Raw genomic sequence first — 19,574 nt, 5'->3', positions numbered from 1 at the left:
CACACATATTACACACAGCCCCACACACACACACACATTACACACAGCCCCACACACACACTCATTACACAGCCCCCCACACACACTCATTACACAGCCCCACACACACACAAACACTCATTACACAGCCCCACACACACATTCATTACACAGCCCCACACACACACACACATTATACAGCCCCCCCCCCCAAACCCACACACACACTCATTACACAGCCCCCCCCCTCCCCCCCACACACACACACACTCATTACACAGCCCCACACACACACTCATTACACAGCCCCACACACACACATTCATTACACAGCCCCCCCACACACACACTCATTACACAGCCCCACACACACACACACACACTCATTACACAGCCCCACACACACTCATTACACAGCCCCACACACACTCATTGCACAGCCCCACACACACACACACACACACACACACACTCATTACACAGCCTCACACACACACACTCATTACACAGCCCCACACACACACACTCATTACACAGCCCCACACACACACACACTCATTACACAGCCCCACACACACACTCATTACACAGCCCCCCACACACACACACACACTCATTACACAGCCCCAACACACACACATTAAACAGAGCCCCACACACACACACAGCCCCCCCCCCACACACACATTACACACAGCCCCACACACACACACACACATTACACACAGCCCCACACACACACACATTACACACAGCCCCACACATACACTCATTACACACAGCCCCACACACACACTCATTACACACACACTCATTACACACAGCCCCACACACACACTCATTACACACAGCCCCACACACACACACACATTACACACAGCCCCACACACACACACATTACACACAGCCCCACACACACACTCACACATTACACACAGCCCCACACACACACTCATTACACACACACACACTCATTACACAGCCCCCCCCACACACACACTCATTACACACACACACACTCATTACACAGCCCCCCCCACACACACACTCATTACACAGCCCCCCCCCCCCCCACACACTCATTACACAGCCCCCCCAACACACACACACACACACACTCATTACACAGCCCCCCACACACACACACACACACACTCATTACACAGCCCCACACACACTCATTACACAGCCCCAAATACACACACACTCATTACACAGCCCCACACACACACACAATCATTACACAGCCCCACACACACACACACTCATTACACAGCCCCAAATACACACACACACTCATTACACAGCCCCACACACACACTCATTACACAGCCCCACACACACACTCATTACACAGCCCCACACACACACACACTCATTACACAGCCCCCCCCCCACCACACACACACACTCATTACACAGCCCCACACACACACACACACACACTCATTACACAGCCCCACACACACACACACACACACTCATTACACAGCCCCCCACACACACACTCATTACACAGCCCCACACACACACATTACACACAGCCCCACACACACACACACACACACACACATTACACACAGCCCCACACACACACACATTACACACAGCCCCACACACACACACACACACTCATTACACAGCCCCCCCCACACACACTCATTACACAGCCCCAACGCACACACACTCATTACACAGCCCCACACACACACACACTCATTACACAGCCCCACACACACACACACTCATTACACAGCCACACACACACACACACTCATTACACAGCCACACACACACTCATTACACAGCCACACACACACTCATTACACAGCCCCACACACACTCATTACACAGCCCCACACACACACACACACACACACACACACACACACACACACACTCATTACACAGCCCCACACACACACACATTACACACAGCCCCACACACACACTCATTACACAGCCCCACACACACACACACACACACTCATTACACAGCCCCACACACACACATTACACACTGCCCCACATACACACACACAGCCCCACACACACACACACACACATTACACACAGCCCCACACACACACACACACACACAGCCCCACACACACACACACATTACACACAGCCCCACACACACACAGCCCCCCACACACACACACACACATTACACACAGCCCCACACACACACAGCCCCACACACACACACACACATTACACACAGCCCCACACACACACTAATTACACACACACACTCTTTACACACCCACACTCATTACACACACACACTCATTACACACCCACACTCATTACACACACACACTCATTACACACACACACACACACACACTCATTACACACACACACACACACTCATTACACACACACACACACACTCATTACACACACACACACACTCATTACACACACACACACACTCATTACACACACACACACACACACTCATTACACACACACACACACACACATTACACAGCCCCCACACACCCCCTTTCTCTCCCTTCACCTGCTCAGGGCCCATGGAGGAAAGGCTTTCTGTAGACACAGAGGTCATGGTCATCTGGCCTGCTGACATTTGGTTCATGTTGCTCATGCTGCCGTTGGAGGCCATGGGGACACCGCTCATGTTCGGGTTGGCGTTGCTGCCGTTGTACATTCCACTGTTAGGCTGTTGGGGCACGTACTGCTGAGACTGTTGCGTGAACATGCTGTAACGGAACATGGAAACAAAAAAGTACATATTCAGTCACTGATTTTACCACAGGTTGATGAAAGAATGTGTATAATGAGAGCATACTGGATACATTCTACAGACAGTATACATTAATGCAAATTCAAAACATAAGTATATGATCATAAGAACCAGGACAACTAAATAGACCCTTAATGCATAGGTTAGTAGTAGGTTTGCAAAATGTCCAGGTTTTCCAGAAATCCTGGATGAGGAATTACAGATTTCCTGCATATTCCCTCCTGATTCAGGTAACCCCCCAACCAGAATTTCTGGAAACCCTTTCCGAAGATAACTGATATGGTTGCAAAATTCATATATCAGAAATCTAGTCAGAGCTGCCAGTCAAGTCTCACCTGTTTCCTGACATGTTGCCCTGAGGCCAGCCGTTCATCTCAGAGGATGGCTGGTAGGTGGAGTTGGCCTGAGTCTGTTGTTGCATCATGGGGCTCTGGGCATGGCTCATGCGGGGGGACATGACAGGGCTCTGGGGGGTGGTGGCGCCGATGAAGCCTGCGTCCTGCTGGTTGATACCTGACAGGACCAACAAGGAGATATTTCATCAATATGGAGGGGTGGAGTACAGCAGAAAACACCCAAACACATGCATTTAAATTGTCAAGACAAGATCGCTTGAGGTGCAGTCTGCTTGTGCCATCATTCCAAGTCTTTGTCACTCATTGTCATGCCATGTTTGACTTGACAATGACAGCAATGAAGTTGGTAAGAGAGCACAAACATACCTGGGACCAGGCTAAAGATAAGCTGTGTGTTGTAGTTGCCTGCTGCAGGTATGTTCAGGCAGGAAGAAACAGAAATACAGGAAGAGCCAATAAAGTAAAACATATGCAGTTGGGTCCAAAACGTTGAACAAGCAGAAAATCAATAGTCACGTGAATGGGTAAGAGGAGGGGGATGGAACTCAAAATACTACAGGCCAGCCACAGCCATTAGCCTGTGTGAACAACACCAACACAAAGTAATCTAAAATGTGATAATGCTAATGGTAATTCTTATCCATGCATCATATGAAATGGATTGTTTTAACTAGCACGACAAGAGAATGATTAGTTAACACTATGGATTGTGAGTCCTTGGATTTCTTCAGGTAGATAGAATTTGGAGGTTACATGAGGCATACTACTTCATTGATGTTCAGCGAAACCATGACAAAATGGAGAACGTATGAGAAACAAAACACCACACAGTCACGCAGCCACCAAATAAAACCAGTGTATGATTAGAATGATTATCAGTTCAAATTCAACCTAAGCTGTGATAGGAAGCCAGTAGCACAATGCTCCATGGTGTCTGAGACAGAAGTACACACAGCGAGGTGACCGGGCAGTATTAGAGTATACCTGAGCTGGGAAACTGGAAGGCACTGTGCTGCTGCATTTGTGGACTCACTGCGGCTCCAAACTGTCCGCCTACGTTTCCCATCATCCCTTGCTGATTAGCCAGACTCATCTGGGAGGAGCCATGCGGGATCGGGGAGGAGTGGAGAGGGGAGAGGAGCTGCTGAGCCCCCGGGAGACCAGGGGACAGCGGGGAGAAGGGGCTGGTGGAGGGCGGTGGGGATGTGAGCCCAGTACCGTAGCTGGCCGGGTAGGGGAACTGCTGGGGGTTTGCCTGGGGAATCCGAGGGTTGGTGCCGGGTGGCATGCCGGGGGACTGCGAGGGCCCAACTGCCCCAGCAGCCATGTTGGGGGGGATGTTGAGGCCCTGGGCCCGCATCAGCATGGCTCTCTGGTGGACGTGCTGCTGGCGCTGCCGTAGGTGGTTACTCAGGTACTCCCTCTGTCTCTGGGCCAACATCTGAGCATTAAGGGTTCCCTGGAAGGACAGACGGACAAATACACATTTTGATTTTAGACATTTAGTGTGCGTCCCAAATGGCACCCTTTCCCCTATATAGTGCACTATGGGCCCTGGTCAAAAGAAGTAGACTATATATAAGGCCGATTTTTGTCACAGCGGATGGTCAGGGGGCCGTAACATAATTATAATAATTTGTACACTGTAAATTGACCACAACTAAGCCCAAAAATAGATTATTTTTTTAAATAACAATAATTTCATACCTTGATTACAATGAGACGCGATCAAATCTTTTTTTATTTGTGGGAATACTTGGGAACAGATTTCCTAAATGAAAATTTGTAGCTGAATTCATAGAGGGCCAAAACTGCCTGTTGCCGACCCCGATACAGTGAATAGGGTACCGTCAAAAGTAGTACACGATATAGGGAATAGGCTCTCATTTGAGGAGCAAGCTTTGAGTCACACACACATGGAGCTGTTGCGTTACAATAATGATCTGCTACAGTATTTGACTAACCTGGTTGGGTACACTGGGTCTGAGAGGTAAGTTCATGTTGGACACGCCCATCTGATTCATCATTGGCTGACGATTCTGCTGAAAATAGAAAGGAAATAAGAAAATGAATTTAAACATTTTAACAACTTAAATATGTTCATTACATAGACCTTCCCATTCTGTAAGGCCCATTACGCGATTAAGACCAAAGACATTAAGATAATGCACAACATTGAGTCATCGTTATAATTTGTTACATTTCTCAAACTCTCCAGCAGGTGGCAGTAGCTGCCTCAGAGGAGGAGACTATAAGCTCTTATTTTCAGATGTCCAGTTCAGTTTGCAATGGTCTTAAATGTCAAGTTCCTTTATGATTTTGACGAGGGAGGGTCAGGGTTGTGCAATTATCGTATTTATTCCAAATGCAACACTATTTCAAGATTTAGGCTATAAATTGTCCTTTTCAGATCAGGATGTTCATATATGCCTTATGATTTACAATGTGTGTCTGATTTTGAAAGGGGAAAGTTAGTATATTGGGCCACAGTATATATTATTTAGAACATAATTTCAAGCTTTTAAAATGTTTCTTTGCAGATGAAGACATGAATTAGAACAGGGTCAATATAAATGACAGTGAGGGCTCCAGGGGTGGTGTGTCGCCCTACCAGCTGTGCCTGTAGTCGGTGCTGCAGCTGCAGCCTCAGGTTGTTGGGCTGGGCGGGCACCGGGCCTCCTGGCCGGGCAGGGAGTCGCAGCATGGGGTAGCCCATCCGCTGGCCCATCAGACCGGGCATACCGTGGAAGGCAGGGTCTTGATGGCCCATGTAGTTGCCCTGTGCCATGTTGCCAGCCTGGGGGTAGTGCTGGCTGTACATGGGTGGCTTCATCATGGGCGACTCCTGACTAGGATACTGCTCCTGCTCCACTTGCTGGCCCTACAAAGATAGATCAAACAAGGTAAGAGTCACATAGCAGGGCATTTGTAAATGATACAATAGGTCAGTGTTGTTTGTTTTGGATCGTCTGCTTTCCGTTAATAAGTAATGGCTTGCTAACAAAACTAGCCAGCTAAATTCATTTAAGATCTTGTAGTTTACACCAACTTGCATAATATCGCAATCCATTTATAAAATGACAATGGAATCCACAGCAACATACACATTCCATATAGACCTTAGGGGAAACAAATGACTATTTGTCGATGCGCCCTTGAGCAAGGCACCTAACCCTAATTGCCATTGATAATGGCAGACCCTGGCTGTGACCTCACTCTCTGAGGGTGTCGCTGGGAGAGTTGGGATATGCAAAAAACACATTCAAAATTCACACATGCGTATTAATACACACTTGTACATGTGTGAAATAGGACAAATATAAGCACCCACCAAATTATTATTAGTAACTACTGTACAGAAGTCACTGAATTACAGTACTGAACTACAATAAGCCCTCTAAAGGGAAAATGTAGCTGAGCCCAGCTGCCTGCCTGCTATAGGCTTGTTGGCCAGGGTCATAGAGTTGGATAGAGGGCACACTTGTCCATCCTAAAACAGGTTTTGGGCCAGCGCCATTAAAGGGGAAATGTAGCTGAGCCCAGCTGCCTGCCTGCTATAGGCTTGTTGGCCAGGGTCATAGAGTTGGATAGAGGGCACACTTGTCCATCCTAAAACAGGTTTTGGGCCAGCGCCATTAAAGGGGAAATGTAGCTGAGCCCAGCTGCCTGCCTGCTATAGGCTTGTTGGCCAGGGCCATAGAGTTGGATAGAGGGCACACTTGTCCATCCTAAAACAGGTTTTGGGCCAGCGCCATTAAAGGGGAAATGCGCAATTAAAGCAATAACAAAGCATCTCACCGCCACAGTTTCTGTAAAAAGCTGAGGGACTGTAAGGAATGACCTTCCATGATATCAAAATCATTGTTTTAACCATGTTTTGAGGGTATAGAGTGTTTGTTTACATTAACCTTGTTTACAAACATTGGTTTAAAACAAGCTTATATTTCAGGTTTTAATGAGGAATGAAAGTCGAACTAAACTCATTAGGTATTTATAAATCACAATATTCAAGAATCAATGGGTACATATCATTCACTTCAAAAATGTATGTAGCAACTGCAGATTGCCCCTTTAATAAGGGATTTCACCATTTTGAAGTGGCAATTGAAAAGATAGGAGATGAGCTCTCTCGTACCTTTGTGGCCTGGGCAGATTACAGTGGCTAATAGAGATTAACTGACTGACCAGAGTAGGGATTCCCAGGGCGCGGTCAATCTCCTCCAGGCCGTCAAAGTCTTTCAGCACTGAGTAGAGCTGGCTGAGCAGGGCTTCCCCATCCAAAGGCCCCTCCCCAGGCCGCGAGGGGGGACACAGCGCCTCCTCCTGGAGGTTACCATACACCTGTCTGTGAGGAACACCTTTATTACATTTAGTTCATTCAGCAGATACTCTGATCCAGACTAAGTTCAGTAGGAAAAAACACAGACATTTCACAGTTATCGCAAGTAGACCCTTTCTACGAAGTGTGGGTGTTAAGTGCAAGAACACGACATGCCACAACACAAGGTCGGAGGTTAGAGATCAAGGTCAGACAGATGAGGGCCGTGTGGCCAGAGGAGGTCACTACGGTGAGAATCATCTGCTTCTCATCAGACAGACACCATCATGTGCATACCATACAACTTTCAAACTCAACAGCCACTGACTGTGCATTCAGGACACAAGCATACAGTAACATGTTCCAACTTGTCTGGGATGTTCTCATTATCTGGTGAGTGAACAACCAGAGTAGGTTCAGAATGTGACAGTTCATTACATCCGAAATGGCACCTTATTACCTATATAGTGCACAATGTTCAAGAGTGTCAGACATTAGAGAAGAGGTGTGTTGTACTGTCACTGAGAGAAGAGGTCTCCACTAGGACTGAACGGCTGGAACCCGGTTGCAGAGATTTACCGCCCTTTTCCCAGGATAAATAACTGAGAAACCGGTCAATTATAATAATTTACGTATATGAACCGCATGACGTTAAATGGAATGTAACTGTTAAATTATATGTGATGTCTAAATCTAGCTTCTATATGGCCTTCTTCTTGCGTGATGAATCGTCAACGGGGACAGACAGCCCAGCTCAGTATGGACCGCAGTTCACAATGCATGTAGCCCTATCATCTCATCATGGTAACTCTGATATAGTAATATAAAGACCGAATGTGCGTCTTTACACATCTCCACCTGGCTTTCGGGGGTTACCTTATTGTTTATTATTGTAAAGACAGTTTATATATATTTTATTGCAGCTGAAGAGTTTTAAAACAGCCTATCACTCGAATAGCGTTGCTTTAAAATCAGTGCACGCGCGAGCACTGTCTTTCTCTCACTCTCTCGCAATCAATGCGGGGTAGGGTAGCCTAGTGGTTAGTGTTGGACTAGTAACCAAAAGGTTGCAAGTTCGAATCCCCGAGCTGACAAGGTACAAATCTGTCGTTCTGCCCCTGAACAGGCAGTTAACCCACTGTTCCTAGGCCGTCATTGAAAATAAGAATTTGTTCTTAACTGACTTGCCTAGTTAAATAAAGGTAAAAATAAATAAATAAATAAATAAATAAAAATGCCAGTCGAATTGCATCCAAAATAGATCAACCTGATCGATAGGCCTATATATGGATGGTCTGGCCTAAATCTTTCAGGTAATGAAATCATATTTAGCTAATGGGTTATGCATAATAAGCTTCTCCGTCTCTTGCGCAAATACGGATGCACCTGTGTTCTGCTGGCCTCTTTCCTTAAAATAACGCTCCTTAGCTGGCGTCCCATGCAGGAAAAGCTAGACTAGAATAGCTTGCTGGACATTTTTACCAATAGACTACTCGAAGAGGGACGCAAGCCCTTGTTTGCTGAATGTTAAATACAGCAGCCAATAGAACTGTTGTTTGAAACTGGTTTGATAGAAACGTGAGCGGTAGGATATAGCAGTTATTTATTCAGAACCATAACCATTCAATCTTCGTGAAGAGAAGTGAAAGAATTTTGCGTCAGGAGAATGATGAAGACGAGGACAACTAAACATTTCATTTAACTGTTGAAAGCGAGGAAGGAATGAAGCAACATTAGAGAGAGAAAGAGGTAGGCAGGCTAATAACATTAGGGGAGATATTATGAAAGGTATATATGCGTCAGACAATTAATTAATTATTACAAATAGACCCTATTATATTTCAATATTAAAATCAAATTCGCTAGCCTATAACTTTGTAAGCCGCGTGTGCTGCACCACCACATGTTCTCTTCTGCTTTATCAAGGTTTGAACGATGTGCGTAATTCCATTCCATATAATACTATACAGTTCACACTCAACGAGATTAGCCTAATGAAGCTAGTTTCATTTATTTACCCAAGAGAGCATATAGCTAGCTGCATTACGGGTTTTTAAGTTTTTCTGTCGTGCGTAATGTGCAGTAGCCTATATCATATATGTATTGAATAACAGCACAATCATTTGGGCTTGGGCTCATTACATTTCTTTAATGTAGGGCTCAAACGTTTATTTAATGTATGGCTCATCAGGTTAGAATTTTAGATCAAATCCAGACATAGGCCTATTTATATGCCTTATAATGCACTTGAATGACACTTCCGGTTCTAGCGGGAAATACCGGGTTAGCCAAAAGACAAGTGATATATTCTCGGGATGGAACATCTGGAAAATAACGGGAAAATATTCAACCCTTGTCTGCACTGTGTGTAGCTAGTTACCTGTTCTGGTTGTCATAAAGTCCACGGTCTACAGATATCATGCGGTCAGGCCACGGGGCAGTCTGATTGGGCGGTGCCTGCTGCCCTGGGTAGGGAGGACCAGCCATCTCCATCTCTGATTGTTCAACAGACATTTTGAAAAGATTCAGAATAAGTTCAAATATAGCCTTCATAGGGCTCTAGATGGATACAGAGGCAAGGTGTGTGTGTGTGTGTGTGTGTTAGGCGAAACGGGGGCAAGGTGTGTGTGTGTGGAGAAACAGGGACGGCAGCAGCACTCACCATTTCCCGTCATCTGCATGGAGACCATCTGTCTGGGTCCAGGCTGCTGGTTGCTGGGCCTCATGGGGACTCCAGCAGAGACGTTGGGCACCATGCGACCATCAGGCCCCATTCTCTGCTGCAGAGCCTGGCCCATTGGCCCCTGAGGACCCCAACCCTGCTGCATGCCAGCCCGGGGCATGCCTAGGACAGGGAGACAGGAGAGGACAGACTGTAAGCTGAGCAAGGATCACTTCTAAACACTGTAAATGGACCCTAATCAAAAGTAGTGCACTATATAGGGAATAGGGAGCCATTTGAGACTGATCCAATAATAACATGAAGTGGTATAGAAGACAAGACAACTCGCCTGCGTTGCCCATGTTAGCCTGGCTCTGCAGTATCCCGTGGTTTCCCATCATGGCTTGCTGCTGCATGACAGAGTAGGGGCTGCTGTTCCTGGGAAGAGGGAAGGGCCGGGGAGAACCATTGGCAGACATGTTGGACTGATCCAGGGACATACTGCGGACAGGGGGCACTCGTCCTGGCTGGGCCATCCTGGGACCATTGAAGTCTGGGAGCACAAGAGAGAAAAAGTTACACAATCATCTCACTAAACTATAAACCATTTTTTCCCATATCAAACGTAAGACAAAGTAGGTAGAGGTTGCCCCTAACAAACCGCTGACACAGGGTCATACATTCTTTATGATATATTTGGGGAGGGTAAGCTGATCTCAGATCTGTGGTTAAGGGCTTCTGGGGTTACTTCCCAAATGGCACCCTATTCTGTATACAGTGAGCGCATTACTTGACCAGGACCCATAGGTAATAAGGTGCCATTTGGGACGTAACCTGGGACAGATAAGAGCAAAGGTGTGGTTAACTCACGTCCTGGGCCCATGCCTGGGAAGGCCTTCTGCTGGGTGTTGGTGCCCGTGGGACTGCTGTTGTTCTCGGTCATCTGCAGGATGTCGTTGATAATGGACTGCTTGTCTACGTTGGCGGGCAGAGACACGGGTCTGGACTGCTGCTGGTGGTGCTGGCCTGAGAAGAGCTGCTGCTGCTGGCTACACTGCAGATCATCCAAGATGTCTTCCAGCTCACTAGACTGCATGCATATCCATGCACACAGACAAATACATACAAGTTATATTTACACATTAGAACAGCCTCTGGTAGCAGAGTAGGATAGTGGTATGTGGGAGACCGTGTCTGATCACTATGTACATAAATAATATATATAGATATTATGGAACATAAATTGTATATATTTTCTAGAAGAGGAATAAACTGTCTGAACACTCCACATTAAAAGAGGTTTACATTTTTTCCAGATCCCTTTCTAATCAAGAAAGCCTGTGCATAGCTAGCCTAACCTACTTACTGTATGCATCACTGAGAATGAGCTGTATTTTTCAGTGAAGGGAGGGAGGCCTATAGATGGGAATGGAATCTTTCCTGCGCGGGCCCTTTCATACAGGCAGGCCAGTGAATAGAGGGGAGGATATAAATAGCAGACTGCACTAATGAGGTCATGTATGATGTAAGGCCACTCCGCTCCACTCTGCAGAGGGAGTTGGCTGTTGGCTAACACAGACAGTGATGCCTCCCTGTAGGCCAGTGTTTCCCAACCCTGGTCCTCCAGTACCTCAAACACTACAACTTTTAGTTGTAGCCACAGACAAACACACCTCACCCAACTCATTGAGGGCTTGATGATTAGTTGACGAGTTGAATCAGGGGTGCTTGTCCAGGGCTATAATGAAAATGTGTTGAGGTACTGGAGGACCAGAGCTAGAAAACATTGCTGTGGGGACCCTAGCTAACACGTTGTCGCTATGCTAAATGCTATTGTGTTGACAGATTGCATTTGTAGAAATGACCCTTAAAAAATATCAGATTGGTCTTATGCCCAATATTCTCCTCTGAACGGAATGTCTATAGTCCCTGTAGGGGAGACGTGTAGCCAGACGGCTTACATCTCATTAAAGGCTTTTAGTTCTTACTTCCTCTTCCCACGGTGTGCCTGCTAGCCCCCGCTCCATCTATCTCGTGACCCCTGAACACACTGACGACAACCTGATCATCCTCTTCACACACACCCTACAGGAAGCACAGAGAGCTGGCAGTATAAACACTGGCTGCTAAGCGGTCTGTAGTCACCTGTGCCTTCCGGGTGATGTTTAGACCAGGACGAGCCAGAGGAGCAGGCCACCAATGCGTGCCAAACAGCCAGCCAGCACTAAACACTACTGGATTCTCCCTCCACTACCCCTGGCAATATGTTGTATTTCAGAGCCCCCACACTCTGCCAGAGTCAATTGAAGACAGACGCCGGGCCAGCCTGTGTGCCTCACTCACTAGCCAGCTAGTTCTCAGGACCGGTCCTTGGATTTCACAAGGAGATCAACTTGGCTTTGGCAACGGCTAAGAGATCTCTCAACAATAAACAAATCCTCATAGCATATTAAATGTCTGGCAGAGCAACAGATTCCCTAGTTAGAAACTCACTAGGTACTATGTAATAAAGTACAAGAAATCCAGGACAACCCCTAGGAGGCTGCATTGTATGGCTTACTTCACAGACTATCAGTGGTTGTGTCTTAAATGGCACCCTTTTCCCTATATAGCGCACCAGGACCAATAGGGAATGACCAGGGCCAATAGAGGGAATAGGGCGTAGCCAGTGTATCATGACCATACACATTGCTGCTGTACTGACCTGATCTGCCATGTTGTATCCCGGGTCATGCTTCTCAGTCTTCACGTTGGCCAGCTTCATCTCTGTCCCTGGCTCCATCTTGATGCCTTTCTCCTGCATGGTGTTGTCGTCTTTGTCCAGCAAGTAGCGCAGCAGTGCGTTGTCCTTCTTCTTGGGGCTGATGGGCTCCTGCTTGGTGGCCATCTCAGCCACGCTGGCAGCCATGCTGTCTGGTCCTCCTTGGTCCTGACCCAGGTCCTTCCCCGTGGCCTCAGCCGTCAGCTTGGCCAGCTCCACCGGGGATGTGCTGTTCTGGAGGAGTCTGTGGAGGATCTTGTGTTTCTCCTTCAACGAGGAGGAGTGGTTGTTGTGGCCCCCCGGCCCCATCCCAGGGTCCTTACAGTTAGGGTCCCCTCCCCCGTGGGGCGAGCAGGGTTCCATGTGCTCTGACTTGTTGGTGAGCAGCTGCAGGAGCTTGGTGTGGCCCTTGCTGTTGAGGAGCCTGTTCTGGGCGTCAGTCAGCTCTCCTCCCGGCCCTCCTCCTATGAAGGGCTCGGGGGTGCTGTCTTTTGACTCCCTTTGCTCCCCGTCCTCCCTCTCCTCTCCGTCTGGCTGGGACTGCTCTCCGTACACTCCAAACATCTCCATCTCTCTCTCAGACGTGCTGCTGCGGTTGGCCAGCTGCCTGGAGTTGTTCCTGCTGCTGGCTCCACCACTACCAGGGGGACTCTGCATCTGCAGCAGGTTGCTTGGCTTTCTGTCAGGTGACCCTGAGGACTGCGCCTGGGAGACCCTGTGGCATTCGCTGAGGGCCTGAAGTGCGTTGAGGGAGCTGTTACCAGTGTAGCTGTTCCCCACCCCTGTGCTGTTACACCCCCCTGGCGGAGAGTGAAGGCTGCCCGTCGGGGAGAAGGGTCCTGGGGGAGGAACCCGGGGGCTACCTGCCACACTGGGGCTCTGGCGGTGGCGTGGAGATAGCATGGTACCACCACCACCACCACCCTGACCCCCCTGAGAGGTCACACTGGGGCTTCCCTGCGACGGGCTGTTCATCCCAATCTTGAGTGCATAGTTACTGCCACCCTGAGGAGTGGGGATGCGGTTCATAGTCCCATGGCATCCGTAACGTCCACCCTGCAGGCCCCCCATGGTGGCCATGTTGGTATTGCTGCTGACCATTGTGTCCTGGCCCTGGACCCCTAGCCCAGAGGACGGCCCAACCACACTGGGAGGGGTCAGCGAGGACATGGTGTTCATTGGCTGCTTCCCCATCCCCTGTCCCTGCCCAGACATGTCCGGGTTCATCCCACAGATCGTCTGCTCCCTGGAAGAGGGCCAAACACACAGACACAGCTTTAAGGCATAAAAAAAATATATAGGCTGTCTCAAATGGCACCGTATTCCCTTTATAGTGCACTATTTTTGACCAGAGCCACGTTCAAAAGTAGTGTCCTATAAAGGGAATAGGGTGCCATTTGGGACACAGACATACTAAAGGAAGCTGATATGTCATTCCGGCTGAACTAGAGTAGCATAAAAAAAATGCCATTCGTTAATGGAATGACAACCGTTGTCAACTTTTCCCCTTCAGACAGTACTTCTTCTATGATGGATACTGATGATAAACCATGTTGGAGATAACTAAAGTTCAGTCCTATGAGACACTGTACTCAACAGAGCAAACTCAAACACCAGTCTGGTCTATAAACGACAGCTCTAATGCGGCATGTACCGAAAAAGCTTTAGCAGCTCCAGGCACAGTTAAAAACACAAAGGACTCACTGTGCACGTCACTGAAGCTACATTATGAGTTAGAGAATACACCAAGAAAAATCTACGTTTGCAGTTGATCCACTCATTCTCAACAACAGTCCTGTTGTTTCCTGTTCTTGTCGAGCTCTGCCCCGGGGATCGCACGTTAAAACGGGTGAAACACTGGGGTTTGCTTCTGAAATAGCACCCTATTCCCTTTATCGTGCACTACTTTGTAGTGCATTCCATTTGGCTCTCGTCAAAAGTAGCCCCTATACAAGAATAAGGATCCAGAATAGGGAGCCATTTGGGGCACAGCCCCTGACTGTTTAAGAGGTGGGGCACATCATATTATCTATGGCAAGAGATGAACTGAGCCTCCATGGAGTGGCTGCACCTATAGAATTAGTCAGTAGAACGGGCCAGGATCCATGTCTACGACTGCTGTGGTCCAAACAGTGGCTCTGAATGGGGATTGAACTAGAGAGAGGAGGGGGTCGGGAGGGTGTGTACCTCTGGAGGATGTGGAGGGACATGTAGAGCTGTGGTTCATTGGTGGCAGGGGAGCGCGCTAGCTTGCTCTTGGTCTGGGCTGACACGATGGTACCGTCGGAGAGGGAGAAGCGATACAGAGGGCTGAACGCATGGCCCTGTCTCAGGACTGGAGAGAGAAAGAGAGAATATGAAACATGAGATTTACTGACACATGCTTTCAATTTTGGAGGACTCCTCCAGATCCAGTGAAACATTGCAACTCAGAATATCATTTATAGAACAAATAATACTCTTGTATATTCTAGGATTTCTATGCATTGTACCTTCTTGCTGATGCTTTTTTGCAAAGGACATCTCCCCGTCGTTCTGCAGGTGGAATCTCTGAATGCACCTCCTGACCAGGTCCTCCCAGCCTGGCTTCATGGAGGCTCTCAACAGACTGGTGTCCAGCGATGTGATCTTACCTACGATTACAATGCTGACAGTTAGTTTGCCAAGCTTCAGTCGATCAAACAACTTTATAAAGCACTTTTTACATCAGCAGTTGTCACAAAGTGCTTTCCAGTTACCTGGCCTAAACCCCAAACAGCAAGCAATGTACATTTCAAACATACAACATTGAATGAGAATGACAAAGCCCCTTTTTGAGAACCAATTCATGGCACCGGAGGAGATGGCCACCGTTTTACGGTCTCCTAACCAATTGTGCTATTATGTGTTGTTTTTTTGCGATATTTGTAAATTATTTTGTACATAATGTTTCTGCAAACGTATCTTATGGAAGAAAAGAGCTTCTGGATATCAGGACAGCGATCACTTTCCTCGGATTAGACAAAAAATTATTCAACAACAACAAGCAGGACTCACAAGATATTCTCCAAACACCCCACAGGGCAGACATCCCAATTATTCACAAGAGGAAGCGACACAGAGGAAGAAGAGCCGGATGCCTCGTCCGGACCCGCAGAAGACTACTAGGAAAGCTCGGACTATTTGTATTGTGTGCCCCCCCCACCCCAACCACTCTTTACGCTGCTGCTACTCTCTGTTTAACTTATATGCATAGTCACTATACATTCATGTACATACTACCTAAATTGGCCCGACCAACCAGTGCTCCCACACATTGGCTAACCGGGCTATCTGCATTGTGTCCCACCACCCGCCAACCCCTCTTTTTACGCTTCTGCTACTCTCTGTTCATCATATATGCATAGTCACTTTAACGATACCTACATGTACATACTACCTCAATCAGCCTGACTAACCAGTGTCTGTATGTAGCCTAGCTACTCTTTTTTCAAATGTCTTTTTACTGTTGTTTTATTTCTTTACTTACCTACACACACACACACACACACACACACCTTTTCTTTTTTTCCCCCGCACCATTAGTTAGAGCCTGTAAGTAAAGCATTTCACTAAGGTCTACTACACCTGTTGTATTCGGCGCACGTGACAAATAAACTTTGATTTGATTTGACATCAAGGGTTGATGAGAGTAATACAGAGAGTAATACATATGAACACTGTAGTAGTCCTGTCCTGTAGCTGTACCATACCTTGGAGATCCTGCCTGGTGGTAAAGCTCTCATACGTCGGGAGCATGGGCCTCTCTTTGACTGGAACCCTTCGTGCCACACAGATCAGACAAGACTGGAAATCTAGACGAGGAGGAGGAAAGAAAAAAAATAAATATTAAACGCTTTACATTGGAGCTCAAGTTCGACATGGCCTCGTCTTGGTTGGAGGTGGTGGGTGAAACGACATGTCGATGTTCAGTTCACACCCTGCCTCAAATTTCCTAGCTACCGTCCTCAGTCCCCATCAACAGGTTTTCATTAGTGACGCGTCTCCATTGCATTTGCAGCTCTGGTGTGGTTTCAATGTCAAGAGAAAAATGTGACTGAATATCTGGGAAGTGGCAGCATATGGATGGCGGTACTAAAATTAGACATTAGAAATATATTTCCCTGGGAGCTCTGGGGGAATGGAGAAAGTGGCAGCCACTAATTAGACGTCCCAGGGTCCTCTCTGAGGATGTGTCTGACGGATGACAGGAATCTTAAAAGGAGGACAGGACACTGGAGAGATGGAGACGAACTGAGAAGAGGAGAAGACACCCGACCACACAAGGTCATATTTACTAGGAACGAACGTAAACAAACAGGCCGAATAGGGAAGGGACTACATGAATAGCCAATAAGGAACGCTTGTTTTTGGTTGCAAAACGTTTGGCACTAATGAATGTGACCCAGGTTTGTGATTTATATCTAAGCCTAAGCCCAGATGCTCTTTGGAAATACCTCCAATATTAGAAAAACTTGTTACTTTAGGAATGTAAGGTTAAGAGTGAAGTTCTATTGAAGTGCACAGGGAACATCTGACAGAAACATTAATGTTCCATGTTGGAAGATTTTGTGAAATTAACTGAGAGAAGACCTCATTTCAAGAGTTCAGCATTAACCCCTTATTGGAAGACAGGGGTTAAACAAACATTCATGTACCTTCTCCCTCCTCTTTGATGGACTTTGGCTCGGACACGGCGAAACACTGCATGGTCTCGTATTTCTGCTGCACCTCCTGGTCCTTGGGCTCCTGCACGCCCCCCTCCTCGGGCCCGTGGGGGTTGACCAACATGCGGCAGTTAAACGTGTGGCTATTCCTGTTGGGGTTCTCACTGGACCGCGGTGCCCTGCTGTTCACTGGGGGTGGGCACACAAGGGGGCAAAGGTCAAAACGATCAACTTACTGTCCCCATTGTCACTCAAAGCCCTTTCCAGTTCAGATTGACTCATTCACTGCTGACTAAAAATCATTAACGGCCGTGTGAAAATCTCCTTAAAAGGGATAATTCACCCAAACGTTAATACTTGGGTGAGCAATCCCTTTAAGACTTTTTAAAAACTACTTCTACTAATGTTCCCTTCCATTGACAACCTTCCTCTCTCTGTGGATGGTTGTGAAAGCACATTAAACAGGGATGGAGAGATATAGTAGCTGTAGCGTAACTCACCCAGGGACTTGGGCAGCAGGTTCTTGATGAACTCCGCGTGGTCGCCTACGTGCAGGACGCTGTAGACGCTGGTGTTCATCAGTTCCTCCTGGTTATACAGCAGGTACTGGGTCACGTTCTCAGACACAAACACAATGTTCCCCTCCATGTTCACCACAAAGAAGAACCCGTCCAGGGCCTGGGGAGGAAGACACCAGGAGTAGAGGCAGAGGGTTATTAGAAGGAAAATAAACACTCCACACAAGACGGAAATGTGTTTTTTATTTTTTGCTTTTACCGAACCCCTGCAATATACACACCAACATAACATTAGGATGGAGAGGGAGTAAAGGAAGAGGGTTATAACCAGGTTACTGACAAAAACTTCAGACGGAGGAAACAAGACGGGAGAAAAATCAGTGACCTTTGGTATATTCAAGGTTGTTATCCATTTTGTCCCAAATGGTACTTAATTCCCTATATAGTGCACTTCTATTGAGTCCTATAGACTGTAGACCCTGGACAGTAGTGCACTAAATAGGGAATAGGGTGCCATTTGGGATGCAGCCATGGTCTTCGATCCAGGGCCTGGGTTCCAATTGGCCAAGAGGAGAGTCAAGTGTTATTACTGAGTCATTCATCAAAAGGTTCTTACAGAGTCATTACAGTGAGGACAGAAAATGACAAAATGGTGAGCAATCATGGAAGCAAACAAACCATTTACAACAACCAACCTCTTATTTCTACGATACAGCCATTACGAAGAAAAGAGCATAAGAAGTTAAGTGGCACACAAAATTATAGTCAATTATGGCAGCACACGCTAACACACCAAGTCAGATTCAGAGCTCCGAGATCTAAACTTTAGCAGAAAATAGTTGTACGTAAAAAGAGGGAAAACATTGGGCTGGCTAAGAACATGTGACAAGAGCGTCTGTTCCAAATGGAACCCTATTCCCTTTACAGTGCACTATTTTAGAACAGTGCCCATCGGAACTCTGCTCAAAAGTAGTGCATGATATAGGGAATAGGGTGCCATTTGGGATGTAGCCTGGGTCGTATCATTAAACCACGACAGTGCTCTGTAGCAATAAGAGACGGTTGGAATATAACCATGCATTACTGCACAGCGAACTGACTCAACCGAGAGTATTGCGCCGCAACATGAGATTAACTTTCGCAATTCTTCGTCTAGATACCCAGATTCCCTCATCATCCTCAGTGAGCTAAATAGCTTGGAGAAGAGGAAGTCTCATCACAACATGTTATGAGCCCCAGCCAGAGTGTGTGGCTCTACACACGAGACAGCCAGGCCATTAACCTCATCCCCTGAGCTCAAAACTGTACACACAAGGCTGTAATATCTCCTTCCTGCCTGGCAACTATTCACTGCCATATTAGTGTGGTTGTGTATACTGTACTACGCTATTAAACTATAATGAAAACTAGTGGAAACCAGGGTAACAAACTATGCATTAAACTGAACACGATTAAAAAAGAGGAATACTCTTCCACTATCAACTTGCTTCAGCCATGGCGCTACTGCAGATATTCTGTG

The 19,574-nt window shown here is 47.1% G+C and overlaps 1 protein-coding gene across 5 annotated transcripts in view; it reads right to left on the bottom strand.

The window, feature by feature from the left end:
* Window positions 1-19,574, bottom strand: part of LOC139386577 (nuclear receptor coactivator 2-like) — a 77,811-nt gene that overhangs the window by 15,409 nt on the left and 42,828 nt on the right. For 3 of the 5 annotated variants that reach the window (XM_071132232.1, XM_071132234.1, XM_071132233.1), the window contains 16 exons: window positions 18,038-18,215; window positions 17,529-17,726; window positions 16,584-16,685; window positions 15,345-15,485; window positions 15,040-15,187; window positions 12,796-14,098; window positions 10,962-11,181; window positions 10,441-10,644; window positions 10,092-10,274; window positions 9,810-9,924; window positions 7,297-7,456; window positions 5,723-5,992; window positions 5,076-5,153; window positions 4,096-4,570; window positions 3,091-3,268; window positions 2,510-2,711 (listed from right to left, as the gene is read on the bottom strand). In XM_071132232.1, the coding sequence (XP_070988333.1) occupies window positions 2,510-2,711; window positions 3,091-3,268; window positions 4,096-4,570; window positions 5,076-5,153; window positions 5,723-5,992; window positions 7,297-7,456; window positions 9,810-9,924; window positions 10,092-10,274; window positions 10,441-10,644; window positions 10,962-11,181; window positions 12,796-14,098; window positions 15,040-15,187; window positions 15,345-15,485; window positions 16,584-16,685; window positions 17,529-17,726; window positions 18,038-18,215 (4,155 nt within the window). The remainder of the gene's footprint in view (window positions 1-2,509; window positions 2,712-3,090; window positions 3,269-4,095; window positions 4,571-5,075; window positions 5,154-5,722; window positions 5,993-7,296; window positions 7,457-9,809; window positions 9,925-10,091; window positions 10,275-10,440; window positions 10,645-10,961; window positions 11,182-12,795; window positions 14,099-15,039; window positions 15,188-15,344; window positions 15,486-16,583; window positions 16,686-17,528; window positions 17,727-18,037; window positions 18,216-19,574) is intronic. The other 2 variants (XM_071132235.1, XM_071132236.1) reach the window with 1 other exon arrangement.

The sequence above is a fragment of the Oncorhynchus clarkii genome, chromosome 28, assembly GCF_045791955.1.
Source record: "Oncorhynchus clarkii lewisi isolate Uvic-CL-2024 chromosome 28, UVic_Ocla_1.0, whole genome shotgun sequence".
In the NCBI taxonomy this organism is placed as follows: domain Eukaryota; kingdom Metazoa; phylum Chordata; class Actinopteri; order Salmoniformes; family Salmonidae; genus Oncorhynchus; species Oncorhynchus clarkii.
This window is presented reverse-complemented; position numbering and strand designations above follow the sequence as displayed.